The sequence below is a fragment of the Podarcis bocagei genome (genome assembly GCF_964188305.1).
Source record: "Podarcis bocagei genome assembly, chromosome: 12".
In the NCBI taxonomy this organism is placed as follows: Eukaryota; Metazoa; Chordata; class Lepidosauria; order Squamata; family Lacertidae; genus Podarcis; species Podarcis bocagei.
The window spans coordinates 23,357,163-23,376,629 of NC_138137.1; the positions used below are offsets into that span (position 1 = coordinate 23,357,163).

Here is a 19,467-nt window from a genome sequence, read left to right on the forward strand (position 1 = left end):
AGAAAGGTTCTGGTACAGTTTGCTCTCTCTCTCTCTCTCTCTGTGTGTGTCTCTGTTTTTTAACGTAGTGCAGGATTTGGTGTAGTTTTCCCCGTGAACAGTATGAAATATACTGTTGTAGAGTTCAAAAGATGGTAGAATGGAAAACAGTATTATTTCATGTGGTGGCTGCAACATGTAGAAATCTATCTCTTACTTGCTTGAAATGGTTGTGATCTGGACCATATGGGCAGAGGTTTTCCACCTTTCTGGGAAGCCCATATACTGGCATTCTCTTCCATGCATACCAAAGATTTATTTCTCAGGGGGGGAAATAAGGGATGCCTCTGAGACCAGGCTCTCTGGGTGGCAGCACTGTGTGTTTCAGATTGTGGTACCAGGCTGCAGATTGGACTGAAAACTCTTTTAGTAAAAGAAACAATTCGCTGAATTGTAGAGGACCTTTTGAAGCAGCCCATTAAAGACAAAACAAAAGGGCAAGGGTCTGAAAACTCTGCACCCGTTAATCACGCATTAGAACAAGAATCTGGTAATTTCTTCCTGCTTCCTAACAGCGTTCATTCTTCCTGCTTGACTTCCAGGAGGGCTTTCTGGCATCTTACTGAGGACAATGTTTGGACAAAATCTAAAAAGGGTGTAACCAAGGTATGAAAGGATCCTGACACATTTCAAACCTTCAGTTCCATCTCAGGAAAGTAATATTTGTGCAAAGACAGATTTGCTTCCTTGGCATGTGAACACTAAAAAAGAAACTCTTTTCTTAAGAGTCTCCAAGACCAGACAATAGGGTCATCTTCGTAGAAAAAAATATTCCCTTGGGGAATAGCTAAAGAACAAAAATGCATTGAGATTCCTCCATAAATATTGGTTTGGACCATTTTGATTTTTCTCATGGTTCTGCTCAATTGGTGCCACCCTTCTGTGTTGTTGTAGGACAGCACTTGATAATTTATGTAAGTTTCATCTAATTTTCAATATTTAATTAGTCATAATGGATCATAATTAGAATGTAACTGTTGCATGAAGCTTCACTAAACAAAAGGGATCATTGACTCAAAAGGAATAACGAGATGTTTGTGCAGACGCTGTAGGCAATTACAGACTTTTGCACGTTTGAGTCAACTACAGGCACAGGCAAACTATTTTTGTCTCCTTCTCCTCTCCAAGTTAAATAAGTAAACTTGTTTTATGGAGACCACCAAAATCTAAACAGATCCCTATTGAAAGATAAATACAGTATGTGCCATTTTGCTACCAATCTCCATACAAGCCATGACAATGAACAGCATAAGATAGATGAAAAGACTATTTTACAGAATACTAGTCTTAAATCCTGCATTAATGAAGCAAATGAACACAGAAATCTTTTGAAATCTGAAACATGGTCATGATATACAAAATTTTAAGACCAGTTTCTCCAAGTTTCTTCTGGATGATCCGGAGTTGGTTCAGCCAGCGTGGCCTTTACACACAAGTCTTATCATGATCTGGAAGTCAGAAGCAGCTCAAGTAAAGTAGGCGTATCAGTGGTAGGGATCAAATATGATACCAGCGTTGTAGTTGCATATTTTGACATTTTTCAGAGAAATGTAATGTATAATTAGTTTGAAGTTTGGCAAGTGTTGGAAATGTGGTGTGCTACTAAGATGTTCCAAGCCCTTCCAATCACGTGTGTAGCTGATGAAAATATACTTGGATAGTTAGGGAGAACAGAGGGAAACACTACTCATTTTTTGCAAAGATGAAAGCTATGTTTGTTCAATTTTTGCACCGTCCGCTAAAAAGACATTGGGATTGTTATCCAAAATTTAGGGGAGTTAAATATGCTGTTTGATTGACCCATTGAATCTACAGATATGGGTCCAAGATGAGAGAAGGATATGGGAAGAGTGGGATTTATTTATTTTTTGTTCAGCTTCACAATGACCCATTTCATGCGTAATGCTAAGTCAAACCATGAATAAGCAAACTTGCGGGCTCCCAGAGAGATCACACATGCTTCGCTCCCCTTTCCGTCATTCTGCTGCCGTGCTGTGTTGAGCTAAGCAGTGGTTTGGCTTAGTGTGTCTTCCAAACCCAGGCTTGTGGTTTAGATCTACCAGGCAAACCACAAGCTGGAAAAACTATGAGGTGAATCTTGGCTGCATGGTTTGTCTTGGAGAGCTAAACCAGGGCCTTGGGTTTGGAAGGCACACTAAGTCAAGCCATGGCTCAGCAGAACGACTGGAGCAGGAGCAAAGCAGTTTCAACCTTCTCATTAGGAGCCTTCACATTTGCACGTTCATGCTAAGCCACGAATTGGCTTAGGGTTATGTGCAGATGAGGTCAGTGAAAGTACTAACCAAAATGTTTATCGAAGTTAAATGCATTTGAGTTCATTATTAAAACAGTAGTTTCCTAATCTCCTTAAGCTGCTCTACGCAAGTGACAGGGATATTTTAGGTCTGCTTGTGACATCACACAGAATAGTAATTTTGCTGGAGATTATTTAGCTAACTGCAGCTGATTATTTTAGAAAAGCGGAGGTGCTCATGAGTGTCTCCCCCTCCCTTCTTGGCACCACTGCTGCACACAAGCCTTGCGGTGCTTCCCTGTCTAATAGTTTCTGCCACCACCCCTTTTTCTAAGGTCGCTTTCAGCCCCAGAAAAGGGGGAAACTGTGGATGCCCAATTAACTATTAGACCTGGGAAGATCTAGTCTGGAGATGGTGCGAGGGGACAAAACTGCAAGGTCAACCCAGCTTTTAAATACCCTTTCATGCCCCCTGGTTCTTTCTGATCAATAAAACCCACATTCAGGTATGCCGCATTTTCCAGGCACAGATCCTAACTACCCTTGTGCATTTGAATAGAACTAGCAGGAGATACATGATTGCGTGGCTTAGAGCAGGCATAGGCAAACTCCGGCCCTGCAGATGTTTTGAGACTACAGTTCCCATCATCCCTGACCACTGGTCCTGTTAGCCATGGATGATGGGAGTTGTAGTTCCAAAACATCTGGAGGTCTGGAGTTTGCCTATGCCTGGCTTAGAGCAGGGGTAGTCAACCTTTTTATACTTACTGTCCAATAATGCATCTTTCTTGATGGTAAAATTTCCTTACTGCCCACCAGTGCTCGATGGAAGGAGGATTCAGCTTGTGCCATAGAACCCCCTACCGCCCACCTAGAACCCTGAAACGCCCACTAGTGGGCTGTAGGGACCAGGTTGACAACCCCTGGCTTAGAGAAAGGGTGGGGGCAGGTGACCAGGGTTTTTGTGTGTGACAATTATTCCTTCTCTCCTTTGTATTATCAGGAAAGCAAAGTTCTTATTCATTTGATGCCTACAATGTGAAGTGTGGATTCAGTTCTCATAGACTGAAAATTTGTAAAACAAACAAGCAATAAGCACATGCTTTTTATGCAAAAGATCTCACATTCAATCCCTAGCATCTCCAGGAAGAAACAGGAATGTCTGAAATATTGGAAAGCCACTGCCAGCGTCAATAATACTGTGTCAGCTAGACCAATGGTCTGATTCAGCATAAGGCAGTCTTCTGTGTTCCTTTTACAAAAGGTTCAGTGGACAGAACAGAGAGCCAGGGAAGAAGAAAGCACCTAGCAAGTTCCTTGTCAAATCAGAAAGTTAGTTAAAATTGTTGGTTTTTAAGTACAGAAGGAAGTAAAGGGGGAAAGCTCCTCCAGTCAATCAAAAAGCCTTCTCTATATGTAATGATAAAACAGCTAGCATACAATTGCGATACTTGCAATAATTAATATTTTTTGAAGTTCTCCAGGCACTGTCTGTGATATAGCTGTATGTGACAAAGCCATTTTAATCACAGTTGACAGATGAACTAACATTGGTGCATCTATGAGCAAAGAGAGAGATGTGGTATCTTAGCATCATGGATATTTTCAAGAAAGATATGACATGCTTTGAAAGTACCACTCATTCAATCTGTCTACAGCAGGGGTAGTCAACCTTTTTGTACCTACCGCCCACTAATGGATCTTTCTTGATGGTAAAATTTCCTTACCGCCCACCAGTGCTCGATGGAAGGAGGATTCGGCTTGTGCCATAGAACCCCCTACTGCCCACCTAGAATACTGAAACGCCCACTAGTGGGCGGTAGGGACCAGGTTGACAACCCCAGGTCTACAGTCACCTTGGGCCAGATTACCGGTATTTAGTCTTCTCTCCAGTCCAGACACAGCTTTGCTATTTCATCTGCTGTTTGTGAGCATTGTTTAGTGCTATACATTTCAAACCAGGAACTTCAGTAACTCATGTTGCACAGTAAAGCAATTATCACATTAACAAAATAAACAATTATCATTGCATAACATGTGGTGACCCTTAGCTTGGTAGTAGATTTTCTTGCATCTTTCTGAGTCTTTAGTTCTTTTGTGTGAAAACGAAAAAGGTCAAATGAAAGCTTGTGTTTGTAACCTTGAGAGTTCTGTAACCTTGAGAGCCTGATATTTTGTCCACTGAAAGCAAAGTTTCCATTAATTAATTAGAATCCATGTTCCAATTTTCACAGGACAGCACTCTTTCTCTAGAACAATTTATTAACTCATCTAAAACAACATTAACAGTATGATGAGTCCATTGTTCATTCCTGGTTCATTCATAGCCTAATAATTAAAAGAGTGATTACTTTGCTCAAGGAATGCAAGTCCAACAACTTCTTTTACTACATCCCTCTCATGTTCATCTATGATTCTGTTTTCCCTTCTGTGGGATCAGAGTAAATATAAACTTGCATAAGATGGACTTGATTTTATGTTCTAGATTCAGACTAAATTTGCAAACAAATGATTGCACAGCATTTTTAAAAGCTTTGGTTTGACAGCTTGATTTTGTAGAATCTGTTAGTGTCAGAAAATGAAGTCAGAGCAAGTTTCAACCCAATCAAAAGGAAGTTTTTAATGGCATGGTTTTAAAGGATGGTTTTAATGCAAGTGAATACTTTTTATTGTGATTCATTGACGACAGCATACGCCAAAAATTCTGATGAACTTCTATGCCATCAACACACTCTTCTTACATGCATTCAGTCCTATAGAATATTATCCTAAACTGTTCTATAACAAGTGGCCAGGATAAGAGCATAAGAAGAGCCTGCTGGATCAGACCAATGGTTCATTTGAGTTATAATTTTATTTATTATTTAGTTCAACTTCCTGTCTTCACAGTGGCCAACCAGATGCCCGTGGGAAACCCGTAAGTAGGACCGAAGCAGAACAGCAATCTCCTCCCCTGTGGTTTCTATTAACTGGTATTCAGAACCACATTGCTTCTGACTAGTAGCCACTGATATTGTCTAACCACCTTTTAAAGATCCAACTTGGTGGCCATCACTGCCTCCGGAGGGAGTTCCATAGTTTAAATTATGAGCTGCATGAAGAAGTACTATCTTTTATCTGTTCTGAATATTTTAATATTTAGCTTCATAGAATGTCCATGAGTTCTGGTATTATGAGAACGTTTTGCCTTTTATCTGTGGCATAACATGCTACTTAAATCAACTTTTGTAGTGTCATGAGACAATCACGGGAGAGCTAGTTTTTAGGTCTATTTTTATCTCTGCCATTGCTAAATTAAGATAGAGCATGAAAACTATTTTAACTTATTGCGATATTTACACAAACATGAGCTCCGAATCCCATCATGATAGGCGTGCTATCTGAAGAACTACATACAGATTACTCAAGAGTTCTTTCAAAACAGCTACAATCCTGCCAATGGTATTCAACAGCAAATGAGGCATGGAGGCTTAATAGAGCCATATTCCCAAAGAGCCAATAGGAAGACTATTCTGAAAATGCCTCCATAGATGCGCTGCATTGGAAAAGGAACCAACTGTATGAGGCCCATTAGTGTATGCATTAATTCATTCACCTGGGAAGAGATAGGCAGAAGGTTTCTTCCATGTGTGTAGTGTCACCCTGGCTAGATCAGGGTAAATAGGCTTGATCTAACAGGAGCTGGTGATCGGTATAGTTTTCAAATGCACCTATTTATATGGCTGTAACCACAGCTTTTGACCAAAGGGAAATGGCCATAGATTGGGTATTCATAGTGTTAAAATGGCAGCCTTGTCCTTATCTAGAGGTCAGGCCAGGTGTCAGTCATTAGCACCTTAAACTACTGCAAAGTCAGAGGTGACAAAACTGGTTCCTACCGGGGACACAGGCTCAGGATGTGTGTGTGTGCGCGCACAAAAATCACTGTATCGGACTATGAAGTGTATGATGTATACATATGGGGCGATGAAACACTGCTGTCACAGCAAGATCAAACACAAGAGAAGCTTTCTGTCCTTCTTGCACTGTGGCATAAAGTTTTCTTTGTGTGGGTGGGTGAAGGGGGAACCAATATAGCTCCTTGCCAAGGGCGCAAGGGACCCTAGGTAAGCCTGTGTGCAAGGTATTCTAGGTAGGGCTGTCCCCGAAGACAGGTTGGAATCTCTAAATGGCCCCAAATGCAGCCACCAGGGGTTTGGCTGGAGCCAGAAGACAAGGGCATATTACTCCAATCCTTGACTAAGTGAACATATTACCAGTTTGTTTCGAGGCTCAACTTGGAAGTGTTGGCATTGAGCTTCAAAGCCCTCAATGTCCTGGGCAGCTGGGAATCTACAGAATTGTCTCCTTCCATATGAATATGCTCAAGGACTCTTAGTCCACTACAGAGGTTCTTGCCTGTGTCGCCTTTGTTATCCATGGTGCAATGGGAGGGCAGGTGACAGAGGGCCTTCTCTCTTGGAGCACCCAGACTGTGGAAGAATCTTCCTGGGAAGCCACAATCCATCACTGTCCACTGACACTTTGATTCTGGCATACCTTTAATTAAACAAAATAAAAAAATTCCTTCCAGTAGCACCTTAAAGACCAACTAAGTTAGTTCTGGGTATGAGCTTTCGTGTGCATGCACACTTCTTCAGATACCACGAAAGCTCATACCTAGAACTAACTTAGTTGGTCTTTAAGGTGCTACTGGAAGGAATTTTTTTATTTTGACTAGGGCAGACCAACACGGCTACCTACCTGTAACTTTAATTAAACATTCACTCTCATTTTAATTTTAAGCTGCTACTGATTTCTTTTTAAAGATTTCTGTTTAATTATATTTGTGATTATGTTGTTTTATTAACTGTGAACTGTCCTGCATGCACTCCTTTTAAAAGGTTGGCTATAAATCATGGTAATAAATAAATAACAAATAAGGTATTTTACTAAAGCATTATACCTTTTTTGTTGGCCAGATGACATTTTCAAAGTACTTCTTAAAACCCACACTGCGATATTTTTTTTTAAAAAAAACCCAGTTTCAAGTCATGCATTTAAAGTTTTGAAAAGAGAATCATATGATTTACCAAGTTAAATTATAGCCCTTTTCAAACAGGAAGCAAGAGGACATGCAGAACAGCTAGAGTGAGCAAATAAAAGGTTCTGGGCACACATCCAGTTTTAAATCAAAGACCAAACAAGGGGAATTTTGAAGAGGAAAGAAAGAATGTATAGGTCAACGTGGAAAATATGCCCCGAGCCATGAGAAAATATTTTTCTGGCTAAAGTGAAACCATTTTTCATCTAAAATGATGATTATGGGGAATCTGCAAGCATTAAAGATGCTGTAAACAACAAAGAATAATCCCCTTTCCCCCTTTGGAATGGTCCAGAAATATATTTGGGGGGGATATTTCTAAGATAACCTAGATCTTATTTCTAAGTGTTTTTATATAGTGAATGAAAAGAGAAACCCACATTATAGGAGTTTAAAAACAGTGTAAGTGTACAAAGCATACATACAATAATTCCTTTCCCCCTTTTTTGCATTGGGAGGTGACAGACTAGTTAATACATTTGAAAAGTACTATTTCCAGCATGTATCACATATGCACTCATCAGATGTCTGTGCTCTAGTTTACACTGCAAGAGCTGCCATCTGTCCCTCAAGGAAGATGGTAGTTTCAACCCTCCCCCACCTGGGAATAGATCCTTGATTCTCTTTTGTGAATTCCCCCTAGCAACTGCTAGAGATGGGCTTGTTTATAGATAGTAGTAAAAGACAACCTAAACTTCCCAGCAAAGCAAGCACCAGAGGAAAACAGAACATGTGCCCAAGGCCTTATGGATAAAAATCATTGTTCTCCATTCCCAGTAAACATCAAACAGGAGTTTGGAGATTTTGAACTGTGATAGCGGGAGTGTGTCTCAGCCTGGAACAAATGCAGCTCTTCCCACAAAAAAAAGAAGACATTGAACAAGATGCCGGGAAGCCAAGTTTCTAAAGATGAGTCACCTCTTCTATGTACGTATACTCTCTCAAACACTGTCTGAGGGATGGAAAGACTCTCTAGATATAAACCTATACTGTAGAACTCCAGCTGTTGACGTTTCACTCCAAGAATGCTTCCTTGGCACATTGACCCAACAAAAGAGATTAGACAATGCCATCACACCATTCTGGTTAGGAGCTGGGGCTGATGTAGTCGACTTTGCGGTTGACATGGATGATTAACGTTAAGAGCGAGCTCCACGGGCAAAATTTAAGATTGGGCAAACACATTTTTATCCATTTCAGAGAGAGCTTGATGAGAACTGCCACCGAGGAATTGTGAATCCAGTGAGCTGGTTTAAAAGCATAAAGACTGCTGTCCTGAGTCTCGTTCTACCCATGTTTACTTGTAACAGATCCAGCTCTTTTCTTATAAGACTTAATGGTGTGGTTCCTATACATGTTAGAAAAGACCCACTGAGTTCTCAGGAAAATGCGTATAGGATTGCAGCCTGAGTTACATGTATATACACTTTGGTTTCCCACCCCCATTGTTTTCAATGAGATTTAAGTTAGTTTTGTCAGGAACACAACCCACATTTTTATTCCAGCAAGGTCCAGTGAGCTCGTTTTGAGTATTCAGCCTGTCTTCCTTCCTTCCTTCCTTCCTTCCTTCCTTCCTTCCTTCCTTCCTTCCTTCCTTCCTTCCTTCCTAGGAAGCCCCTTGGTTGTATCCCAAGTTTTATTCTCTTAACGGTTCTTTAGTACTGCTTAAAACCAATCAATATTACCTTTCCAAGAGAGAAATATAGATCAAAAGACACACACACACAGAGCGTACTGACAATATAAGCAAAAACACGAGTAAAAACACACACACACAAGATGTTCTTACCTTAAAATTGTGTGCTTTTTCATAGTTGAAATGGTTGTCGTTTTGCGTTAACGCCGCTCTTCGGACCAAAGAGGTGATCTGTGAATAGGCAAAGAGTTTGAGAGGTTGCCACAAGAGTGCTCCCTTGACTCCCATTTTCACCCCCAAAGCCACTGCCAGCAGCTCCTGGCGGTTCCTTCCTCGTTTAGATTTGTGAACCACGGCGGCGCAGGCTTTCTCATTTTCAAGCCACAACTCCTCTGCAAACATGGTGCAGCTGGGATCCCAGAGATTCTCCCTGTCTTCTTCTTCTTCTCCTCCTCCTCCTCCTCCTTCCTCAGAGGCCGGGAGGCTGACTGCTGTCAGGTTTGTCCAACTGCTTCTAATGTTGGACAGCAGATTCGAAGCAGCTGCAGCAGCCCATTCTGCCGAGACCTCTGGCATGTGACTTGAATGGGCTGTCTTGTGTGATGGAAGGAGCTTCTGCATCTGAATGAGTAACGGGTCTGCTTTGTGATACTTCTCTTTAAAGCAGACGTGTGCCTGAAACAATAGCCTGGATTCATGCAGTGAAGCGACTCCCCTCCTCCTTCTCGCCTCCGGCAGCAGCAGTAGAAAGAAGTACAGGCAGCCCGGGCAGCTTCACAGATTCACACTACAACACATTTCAAAGGAGAGATCGCTTCTACTTGGAAGCATCCCCCTCCCTCCGTTCATAAACGACTCCTGCCTCCAATTGCACTCAGAGCTGGGGACTTGTGTGCTATTCCAATACAAACACCAGCAGATTAAGCCTTTAAACCCCAGTGATTGTTTAATCTTGCAGGGCTAAAAAATCTCCTCTTTTTCATATCCTGTATAAGTGAAAATCTGGTAGCACTTCAAGGATTAGCGGCGGCTCTTTGCAATGCATTAAATTAATAACGTGGGGTTTTTTTTTAGTGCACACTGGCTTTAGAATAAGTGAAGTAATTAAATTATTTCAGTATGCCTGCGGATTACTTCGGTGTAAGGGTCTAGCTACGGATCCAGTCTATAATTTGATTTACCTAGAAAATACCGAGAGTAACAGATTCACTGATGCATTAAGGACTCACCTAGTCCAATACAAGTAGGACAGCAATTTTCCTGTCTTTCTCCTTCATATGGTTGTTTCAGCAGTCATGCTATATGCAATGGGAACCCATATGCAACAAAATATGTAGAGTGCTCCTGTTTCCCAGGATGTGTCATTCCATTCCATTCTGCCCACCCCAAAAGAGAATGGCCATTGGGCATGCTTAGCCTTCACTGGGCTAATTTTGGCGTTCTTCCTTAAAAAACTGTACTACAGTTGTACCTTGGAAGTCAAACGGAATCTGTTCCGGAAGTCCAAAATGTTCGGAAACCAAAGCGCAGCTTCTGATTGGCTGCAGGAAGCTCCTGCAACCAACCAGAAGCCGTGAAAGCCCCATCGGACGTTCAGGTTCCAAAGAACGTTCGCAAACCGGAACACACACTTACGAGTTTGCGGCATTCGGGTGGAAAAATGTCTGAGTACCAAGGCATTTGGGATCCAAGGTACGACTGTACAGTTGTACCTCGGGTTACATACGCTTCAGGTTACATACGCTTCAGGTTACAGACTCCGGTAACCCAGAAATAGTACCTCGGGTTAAGAACTTTGCCTCAGGATGAGAACAGAAATTGTGCTCCGGCGGCGCAGCGGCAGCAGGAGGCCCCATTAGCTAAAGTGGTGCTTCAGGTTAAGAACAGTTTCAGGTTAAGAACAGACCTCTGGAACTAATTAAGTACTTAACCCGAGGTACCACTGTACTGCAAACCTTTGTGCTCCCAGACCTGCTGGTTCTTCCCTCTCGTGATACCATTTTGGCTACAAAATGATCAGCGCATGAAAAATGAGGTCACTGTCAGTTGCTATAGCTTTTTTTTATGAGGGCCACATTTCGGTTGGGATAATCTATTTGGAGCCTCAAGCTGTTCCACATTAACTAATCTGAATCGAGATTTCTCTTTTCTCCATGGTTTCCTCACATTAGAGTTACCCATCCTATGCAGCTCTGCTCAGAATAAGCCCCATTGGCATTGAGTAATGTGGCTGCTCTCAAATGGGTCTACAGAGAATCCCCCCACCCACCCTTGGTATAAAAGACCAACACAGCTTCTACGGTGGAAAGCAAGTGAAAGTAATCCTACGGTATCAGGTGTGGGGGTGGTAGAGTCACAGCTTGAAAGCAACAATGGAGAAAACCATTCCAATTGTTCATCTGCAAGCGGGCTTTTTGCATCTGCTGCCTTTTAAAATTGGCACCCAGTCCCAGGCCCACTGGGAGCAGCTCCACTCACTCTGGAGCCCCCAGGTAGAACTTCTCCCTGCCAAAAGTGGAGCTTTCAATTGGCACCGAATTTAAATTCAGTGCCTGCAGCAAGCCCCGCTTTTGGCAGGGATCTCTGCGGCCCTGGCCCCTTCCTCCTTGCCCAGATGGGTGCTGGGGGAGGGGCAGACAGTTCTTCCCAGAGGTCTTACCTATTGCAGAGGGCTTCCCTGCTCCTGTGGTTTTGTCCATTTTGGCTTTTCCAACCACCTGAAATTTGGTGACCTTTGTAGGCCCCAAATATCTCAAGGAGCAACTTCTCCCATATGATTTCTTCCCAGGTTTTTAAGAGCTGTCTGTTCTGCCCACCATCAGATTCTACTCTAGAAGATGAGAAGATCCTCACCTCTCAGGATCAGGGCCTTCTCCGTAGTGGTTCCAAAACTTTGGAATGCACTCCTTTAAAAAGCTTACTTGTCTTTTCTCCTTGCTTCTTTTTGGAAATAGGTCCAAACATTCCACCAGACATTTAGGAATGGAGGTCACAATACTGTTAATTTTTTATGTCCATTGCCTTTATTTATTTATTTATTTATTTGTGTTTTATCTGCTGACACGGTATAACATTGCAGCCTTTGGGTCACTTCACAGTCACTCTACTGCTTATACCTAATTTTTAAATCCAGGCTTCCTCAACCTTGGCCCTCCAAGGTTGGCCCTCCAACCTTGTAGTTTTGAGACTACAATTCCCAACATCCCTGACCACTGGTCCTGCTAGCATGGGAGTTGTAGGTCAAAAACATTTGGAGGGCTGAGGTTGATGAAGTCTGCTCAAAACCCTTTGAGAGAAACCCTTGCTTTACTTTACAAACATAAAAGCAAAAAACAAACATACGACGACTTAGAGCATGTGAATGATCACGGCCTGATTTGAAAACTTGCAGACACACATAGACAACCACAATCAGATCTGGTGGTGCAATTTTCTATCGAGTGTTATTTACTTGTAACATTCTGCAAGTTCAGTAAATTGTCAAGACTGGCTTTTCAGACACGCATGCAAAGCTGAATCTATTTATTCTTTCAGGTAGATCGCAGTGTTCTTTCCCAGCTCTCTCTTCTCTCCCCTTTAAATAATTTCTGAGCCCTGTTGCAAAATAAATCATATTTCCCAGCTGATAAAGACTGCTATTAAGCAGGGAGTTTCAAACACAACACACAGATATGGGTCTCCCCAGGGCCTGATGTTTTGGTGCTATTCTGTGAATCATCATCATCATGCCATTAGTGTATCAACTCCTTTGGCAGCTCAGCAATCAGAACAGCAAGCCCTAAACAATCTTCTCTTCCTGCACTTATGGATCAGCCTTTAATCAGACGGTAAGTGTTTTAGAACAGACTGTGCTGTTTGATGGCTGAAAACCCAACCTCCCCAACTGTCTCACAACATCAAGCTAGCACTGAATAAAGAGATAGATGTGTCTGTTGTTTACATCTAAGAGGATAACCATATTATGTACATCTGTAAGTTGTATACTCTAGAGGAGCCGAGTTAAATGGATGACGTGGACATAAAAAACCCCTTTTGTTTGAAATACTTATATCATTTTCAGTCATTGTATATATTTTCCAGAAGCCCTACAGTCAGAATGATATGACATTATACTGTCTTATATTACAAACTTCTTTTTTTAGTGCTAAGCACCTCTTTGAATTCCTGGCATAGATACATCTTGCTATGTAATTGGTATTATTTTTAGTGGCAGTGAACCCAAGCCACGATAGGTCAATTTTATAGTAATTCCATGGCATTTGTATTATTGATGAAAATCCTATTACATAAGGAACATCATTATATAATACATGAGATACGGTGTTCGGAACTACAGATTATGCCAACAATCCCGTACATCTTTTTAGAATACTTATTAACAGTGTCATTTTAGGGACAAATTTCCAGAAATGAGAAAAAACTGCAACCTCTTTTGTAGCATTGTTAAAACATGTAGCCAATAAAGGAGGGAGAATTCAGCCGTGTGACTCTGATAACAGGGGGTAGGCTGTCATTTGCTACAAATATTATACCTGAAATTCCATTCATTCACCTAGGTTCCTTTGTCAATCATATTGTGTTATTTGTCAGGGTTCCTACAAAGGGTGTCTATAGATAGGCATATAATAAATGTGTTCCTGTAATGGGCTGAATTGCATGAAGGAACAGTGGAATTCTTGCTACATATGTGTTGTACGTTCATGTATACAGGGTCTTAGTAACTTTAGAAAACCAGGCTTCATAAATAAAAACATAAGAGAAATTAACTGGTTCTTTTATCACGATAATAACTTGAAACTCTCAATAGGATTTCAATCTGAATTTTCCACAATCCAGCTAAAATTAAATAGCTGGCACCACAACGGCGAACCTATTTGTCTAGATCTATCTTTAAGTTTGTATAAGAACTGGTGTTCCCATATGATAATAATCATAATCATAATATATTATTTGTACCCCGCCCATCTGGCTGGGTTTCCGCAGCCACTCTGGGCAGCTCCCAACAGAATACTAAAAGCACAATAAAACGTCAAACATTAAAAACTTCCCTAAACAGGGCTGCCTTCAGATGTCTTCTAAAAGTCAGATAGTTGTTTATTTCCTTGACATCTGCTGGGAGGGTGGGTGCCACTACCGAGAAGGCCCTCTGCCTGGTTCCCTGTAACCTCACTTCTTGCAGTAAGGGGACCGCCAGAAGGCCGTTGGAGCCGGACCTCAGTGTCCAGGCTGAACGATGGGGGTGGAGATGCTCCTTCAGGTATACTGGGCCGAGGCCAGTGAATGGGTAACCAAAGCCACATCAAAAGAAGTATCCTGGCGAGTTCAATGGGGTGCAGATCAACATTCCATTGCAGATGTGCCCCCACATCCACATCAGTTATGTGTATGGATGTCTATTTCTGCGCAGGAATCTGCTTTGCTCAGGTGGACCAATTGACACGAGATGCAACTCCACTGATTTCAGTGGAACTTATTTTGAAGTCAGCATGTTTGGAATTCCAGTTTAATCCAAGAACCACAGCTCAGCTGGGTTGTGGATCCAGCCACAGGCCTGTTAATACGAAGTACGGTATATTTGCTGCTAAGTTTAACATGCCTCTTACGTGACAGCTGAGGCCGTTTTTGAGCTTGAAACAAATGTCTGAAGTGTTTTTAAAAAACGGATGCCCAAGATAGAATGCACCTATATTTAGAGCATATCTACAACATCCATCAACTAGCCACACTTGACAGCAAATTTCCAGCTGAAGTTCGAATAATTGTTATTAAAGAGGAATCTATATAAAAGGAAGTATATACAGTGGTGCCTCGCAAGACGAAATTAATTCGTTCCGCAAGTCTCTTCGTCTTGCGGTTTTTCGTCTTGCGATGCACGGTTTCCCATAGGAATGCATTGAAAATCAATTAATGCATTCCTAGGGAAACCGCCTTCAGACCAGGTCCGGGGACAGTCTGTCCCCGGACCTCTTCTGAAGGCTGGGGGGGGGGAACAAGGGCTTTTCTTCCCACCCCCAGCATTTTAAAAAACCCTGGGACAACGGAGGACTTCTCCGCTGTCCAGGGCGATTTAAAAGCCCCTGGGAAGGCAGGCAGGGGGGACAAAGACTTTCGCCCCCTGCCCGCCTTCAGAAGGTGTCCCCGCCCCCCGCCCCACTTCAGAACAGCTTTCCGAAGTGGGGCGGCTGGGGCAGGTGTCCCCGCCCCCCGCCCCACTTCGGAACAGCTTTCCGAAGTGGGGCGGCTGGGGCAGGTGTCCCCGACCCCCTCCCCACTTCGGAACAGCTTTCCGAAGTGGGGCGGCTGGGGCAGGTGTCCCCGCCCCCCGCCCCACTTTGGAACAGCTTTCCGAAGTGGGGCGGCTGGGGCAGGTGTCCCCGCCCCCCGCCCCACTTCGGAACAGCTTTCCGAAGTGGGGCGGCTGGGGCAGGTGTCCCCGCCCCCCCTCCCCACTTCGGAACAGCTTTCCGAAGTGGGGCGGCTGGGGCAGGTGTCCCCGCCCCCCCTTCGGAACAGCGTTTTAAAATGCTGGGGGTCGGGAGCGAAGCGCTGCCGACCCCCAGCATTTTAAAACCTTCCCGGGACACGGGGAGATTTTAAAATGCTGGGGGTCGGCAGCGCTTCGCTCCCGACCCCCAGCATTTTAAAACCTCCCCGGGACAGGGGGAGATTTTAAAATGCTGGGGGTCGGCAGCTAACGCTTCGCTCCCGACCCCCAGCATTTTAAAATCTCCCCGGGACAGAGACTTCTCTGCTGTCCCTTGGAGATTTTAAAATGCTGGGGGTCGGCAGCGAACGCTTCGCTCCCGCCCGCCAGCATTTTAAGATCGCCCGGGGCAGGCGGGGGGGGGGGAAGGCAGGCGGGGGGAGCAAAGACTTTTGCCCCCCGCCGGCCTTCAGAAGAGGTCCTCTTCTGAAGGCCGGCTGTGGGCGAAAGTCTTTGCTCCCGACCGCCAGCATTTCCCTATGGGCTTTCGTCTTGCGATGCAAGCCCATAGGGAAATTCGTCTTGCGAAGCGCCTCCAAAACAGAAAACCCTTTCGTCTTGCGGGTTTTCCGTCTTGCGAGGCATTCGTCTTGCGGGGTACCACTGTAGTTGCCCTCGTCTCTCCTTTTTTTCCTACTTCCCTGACCGCTGAAACTGAAGGGACATGTCTTTGTAAGCTGTTGCTTTAAAAAAAACCACACACACACACACACTTTTTTCATAATAAACCAGCCACTTCTTAAAGGGCAAGATACATCATATCCTTATCTGCAAGAAAGCATCAAAAACAGAGTGCCTGTCGATATAAGGTGGTCATCATTCATTTTAATTGGGTATGTAACTTCCTATGCTAGGTTATTTGTGTGTTTGGAGCCGCCCCTTTCATTGGAATGAATCAGAAAGTTCACGAGTGGGAACTTGGTATGTACATCAGAGCACCCCTAGAGCACTGATTTGTGTTGGCTGGGCTTTATTTCCCCTGTTACAGACTAATACAGCTATTCTTTTTGGCAGATGAGTAAAGTGACCTTCACATGCATGCCCAGCGGCGTAGGAGCTTCTCAGGAATGTTGCAATCCCTCACTGCAGGGGGTGTGTGAATAACATGATCAAGTGAGTGGGACCAACAGAGAGAATTATGAGTTAGCACCCTGAATGGTGTGCAGATTCCATATGAAAGACCTTTGTTGCAGCAGCAACAAACCATGGGCAGCAAGGACCAAACCTATGACTGAACACACATAAATGGGGTATCATGGCACTTTAAGCAGTCATAGTTTCACCAAAGAAAAGAATAGATAAGAATCTTGTTCTTGTAAGTAATTTTGAATAACAGAGTAGTGCCTTTGAAACCAGTTTTCTGTATAAGTAAGACTGCTAATTCTGTGAGTAGCTACCCAAAATATCTTGGTCTAAACCATGGGTAGGCAAACTAAGGCCGGGGGCCGGATCTGGCCCAATCGCCTTCTAAATCCAGCCCGTGGACAGTCCAGGAATCAGCGTGTTTTTTTAAGAATATTTTTTTATTAACCGACCAATCACATCAAATCAAACCAAATTACATAAATTCCAAATTACACAGCCGAATTTTAAATTTTTGTTGGGGGTACCCATATTTCAAGTTCCGAAGGGGATCCAATCAACTTCTTGCTTCTTACTGCTGTTTTAATGTCCACAAATCTAACCTTATGATGTTCACAGTACAATCCAGTCCTTTCTTATCGTTTTTCCACATCTCTTGTTGTTATTTTCATATATTGAATCAGCATGTTTTTACATGAGTAGAAGTGTCCTTTTATTTAAAATGCATCTCTGGGTTATTTGTGCGGCATAGGAATTCTATCATTCCCCCCCCCCCAAAAAAAATATAGTCCGGCCCCCCACAAGGTCTGAGGGACAGTGGACCGGCCCCCTGCTGGAAAAGTTTGATGACCCCTGCTCTAAACAGTGGGTAATAGACACTCCGGAGAAGTAATCCTGCCTTGTCATCCTTTCTTTCCCTAATATCAGTTGACTGTCTTTCCCCCCATTTTGTTTTTCCTTTGTGTTGGTCCAAAGAAAAATAGATATAAAAGGAGAATTCCCTCGGGAGAACTCCCAGGATCCAAGTATGAGGCCAACACTTTTTGGTGAGAGAACCCCAGCAGAGATTTAAAACCACAAAATATGCAGCAGCATAAAACATGGAAATAAAGCTGTTAGACCTTTAAAATATGCCCTTTCAAATGAATTCCAAAATAGTCGCCTCTTCCCCTAGCATAGAATAAGACCACAAGCTTAGTAAATTAAAATTGTTTAGTTACAAATTCTCCCAACATAATATGTGGGTTCTCTCTGTTGAACTCTGTAATTTGTGATAAATTCAGGATCAGTAGGTAGATATTTCAGACATAGGATCAATTGATGTGAATTTGTTTATTTTAAATCCATTTTTTGTATTCACTGTCAGGGTGGTTATAGGGTAGGAAGAAGAAGAGGAGGAGTTTGGATTTGATATCCCGCTTTATCACTACCCGAAGGAGTCTCAAAGCGGCTAACATTCTCCTTTCCCTTCCTCCGCTACAACAAACACTCTGTGAGGTGAGTGGGGCTGAGAGACTTCAAAGAAGTGTGACTAGCCCAAGGTCACCCAGCAGCTGCATGTGGAGGAGCAGGGAAGCGAACCCAGTTCACCAGATTACAAGTCTACCACTCTTAACCACTACACCACACTGGTGTAGATACTTTCATAGCTTGCTGTCACAGCTTTTTATCTGATAGCAGGCATTCAAATTCAAGTGAAAAGGTCTTTACTTACAAGTCACTTGTCTAGATAGTCTAAAGACAATGCAAACCAATCCCACTTTTCATCCAGGTAGTGTTCTCTCTGTGCTAATTAAACTAAGGTTGCCAGATGTTCCTGGGGACAGTCCCCAGATTTACAAATCAGTACCCTGACAACATCCTATCATTCCTACTGAAGTTGAAATGTGTCCCCGGATTCATTGAAAAAAATATGGTAACCTTAAATTAAACTACACTACATCTGAAGATCCACACAGATTAACTCACATTTTCTGGGCAATACTGTTCTATATGAGGAGAACAGGGATAAACAAAAGGCTTCTAACTAGTTTGGGAAATAATGAGAAAAAAGAATGCATGGTCAAGTAAGTCATACCACTTCTTACAAGGGCAAGTTTGGGAAGGGTTCCAGTGTAACAAGGAGGAAATGGTTCCTGGAGTGTGACAAAAATGGTGCATTTGTACATCTTATTAATTATTAACTGCTGTTTTCACATGGCTGTTTGATGCAGAATCCTATGCATGTCTACTTGGAAATAAGTCCATTGAGCTCAGTGGGACTTAATTCCAGGTAGATTGTGCATTGGAATGCAGCCATTAACTGCGTAAAAGTGCAATGTGAGAAATCATCATGGTCATTTCCGGCAAACACCCACAAACTACAGGCTTATTAGGGAGATAAGAGGCAGCGACCTTAACAAGAAGTGAGCAGAGGCAGAAATATTGTGATCGTCATCAGAATCCTTGGATCCCAAACATGACTCAACACTGATGGAAAACCATCACACACACACACACACACACCCCGCCAACCCAGCTTGGAAACCCACATCTCTTCATTAGGATACAAGGGGGGGGGGAATTCCAAGATTTTTATGGAAACAAAATAAAATTTACATAGCAGAGACACTTAGGTGCTGTTTAAAACCTCATTCTAAAACATGTTATGATTTCATTAGTAATAAAAATCTGGAATGTAGTTAATGTGTCATCCTAATTGTTTCAAGGCCTGTGTGATCAAACCACGTTTCGTAATACATCCCCCGAGACTAAAAGGCACCAGAGCAATTTGCCAACCCCCGTCCCCCAACTATTTTATAGATCAAAAGCTAATTCTCATTCCTCTTTCCCAAGCAGTATAATACCCCCAGAGGTTTTTGCTATCTGACTGTTACACGTGCCTTTAA

General features: G+C 42.9%; 1 protein-coding gene across 1 annotated transcript in view; it reads right to left on the bottom strand.

Moving 5' to 3' along the window:
- The window catches only part of CHN2 (chimerin 2), a 157,633-nt gene that overhangs the window by 16,463 nt on the left and 121,703 nt on the right, over positions 1-19,467 (bottom strand). Inside the window, exon 7 of the mRNA XM_081164754.1 lies at positions 9,166-9,243. Within this exon, the coding sequence (XP_081020880.1) occupies positions 9,166-9,243 (78 nt within the window). The remainder of the gene's footprint in view (positions 1-9,165; positions 9,244-19,467) is intronic.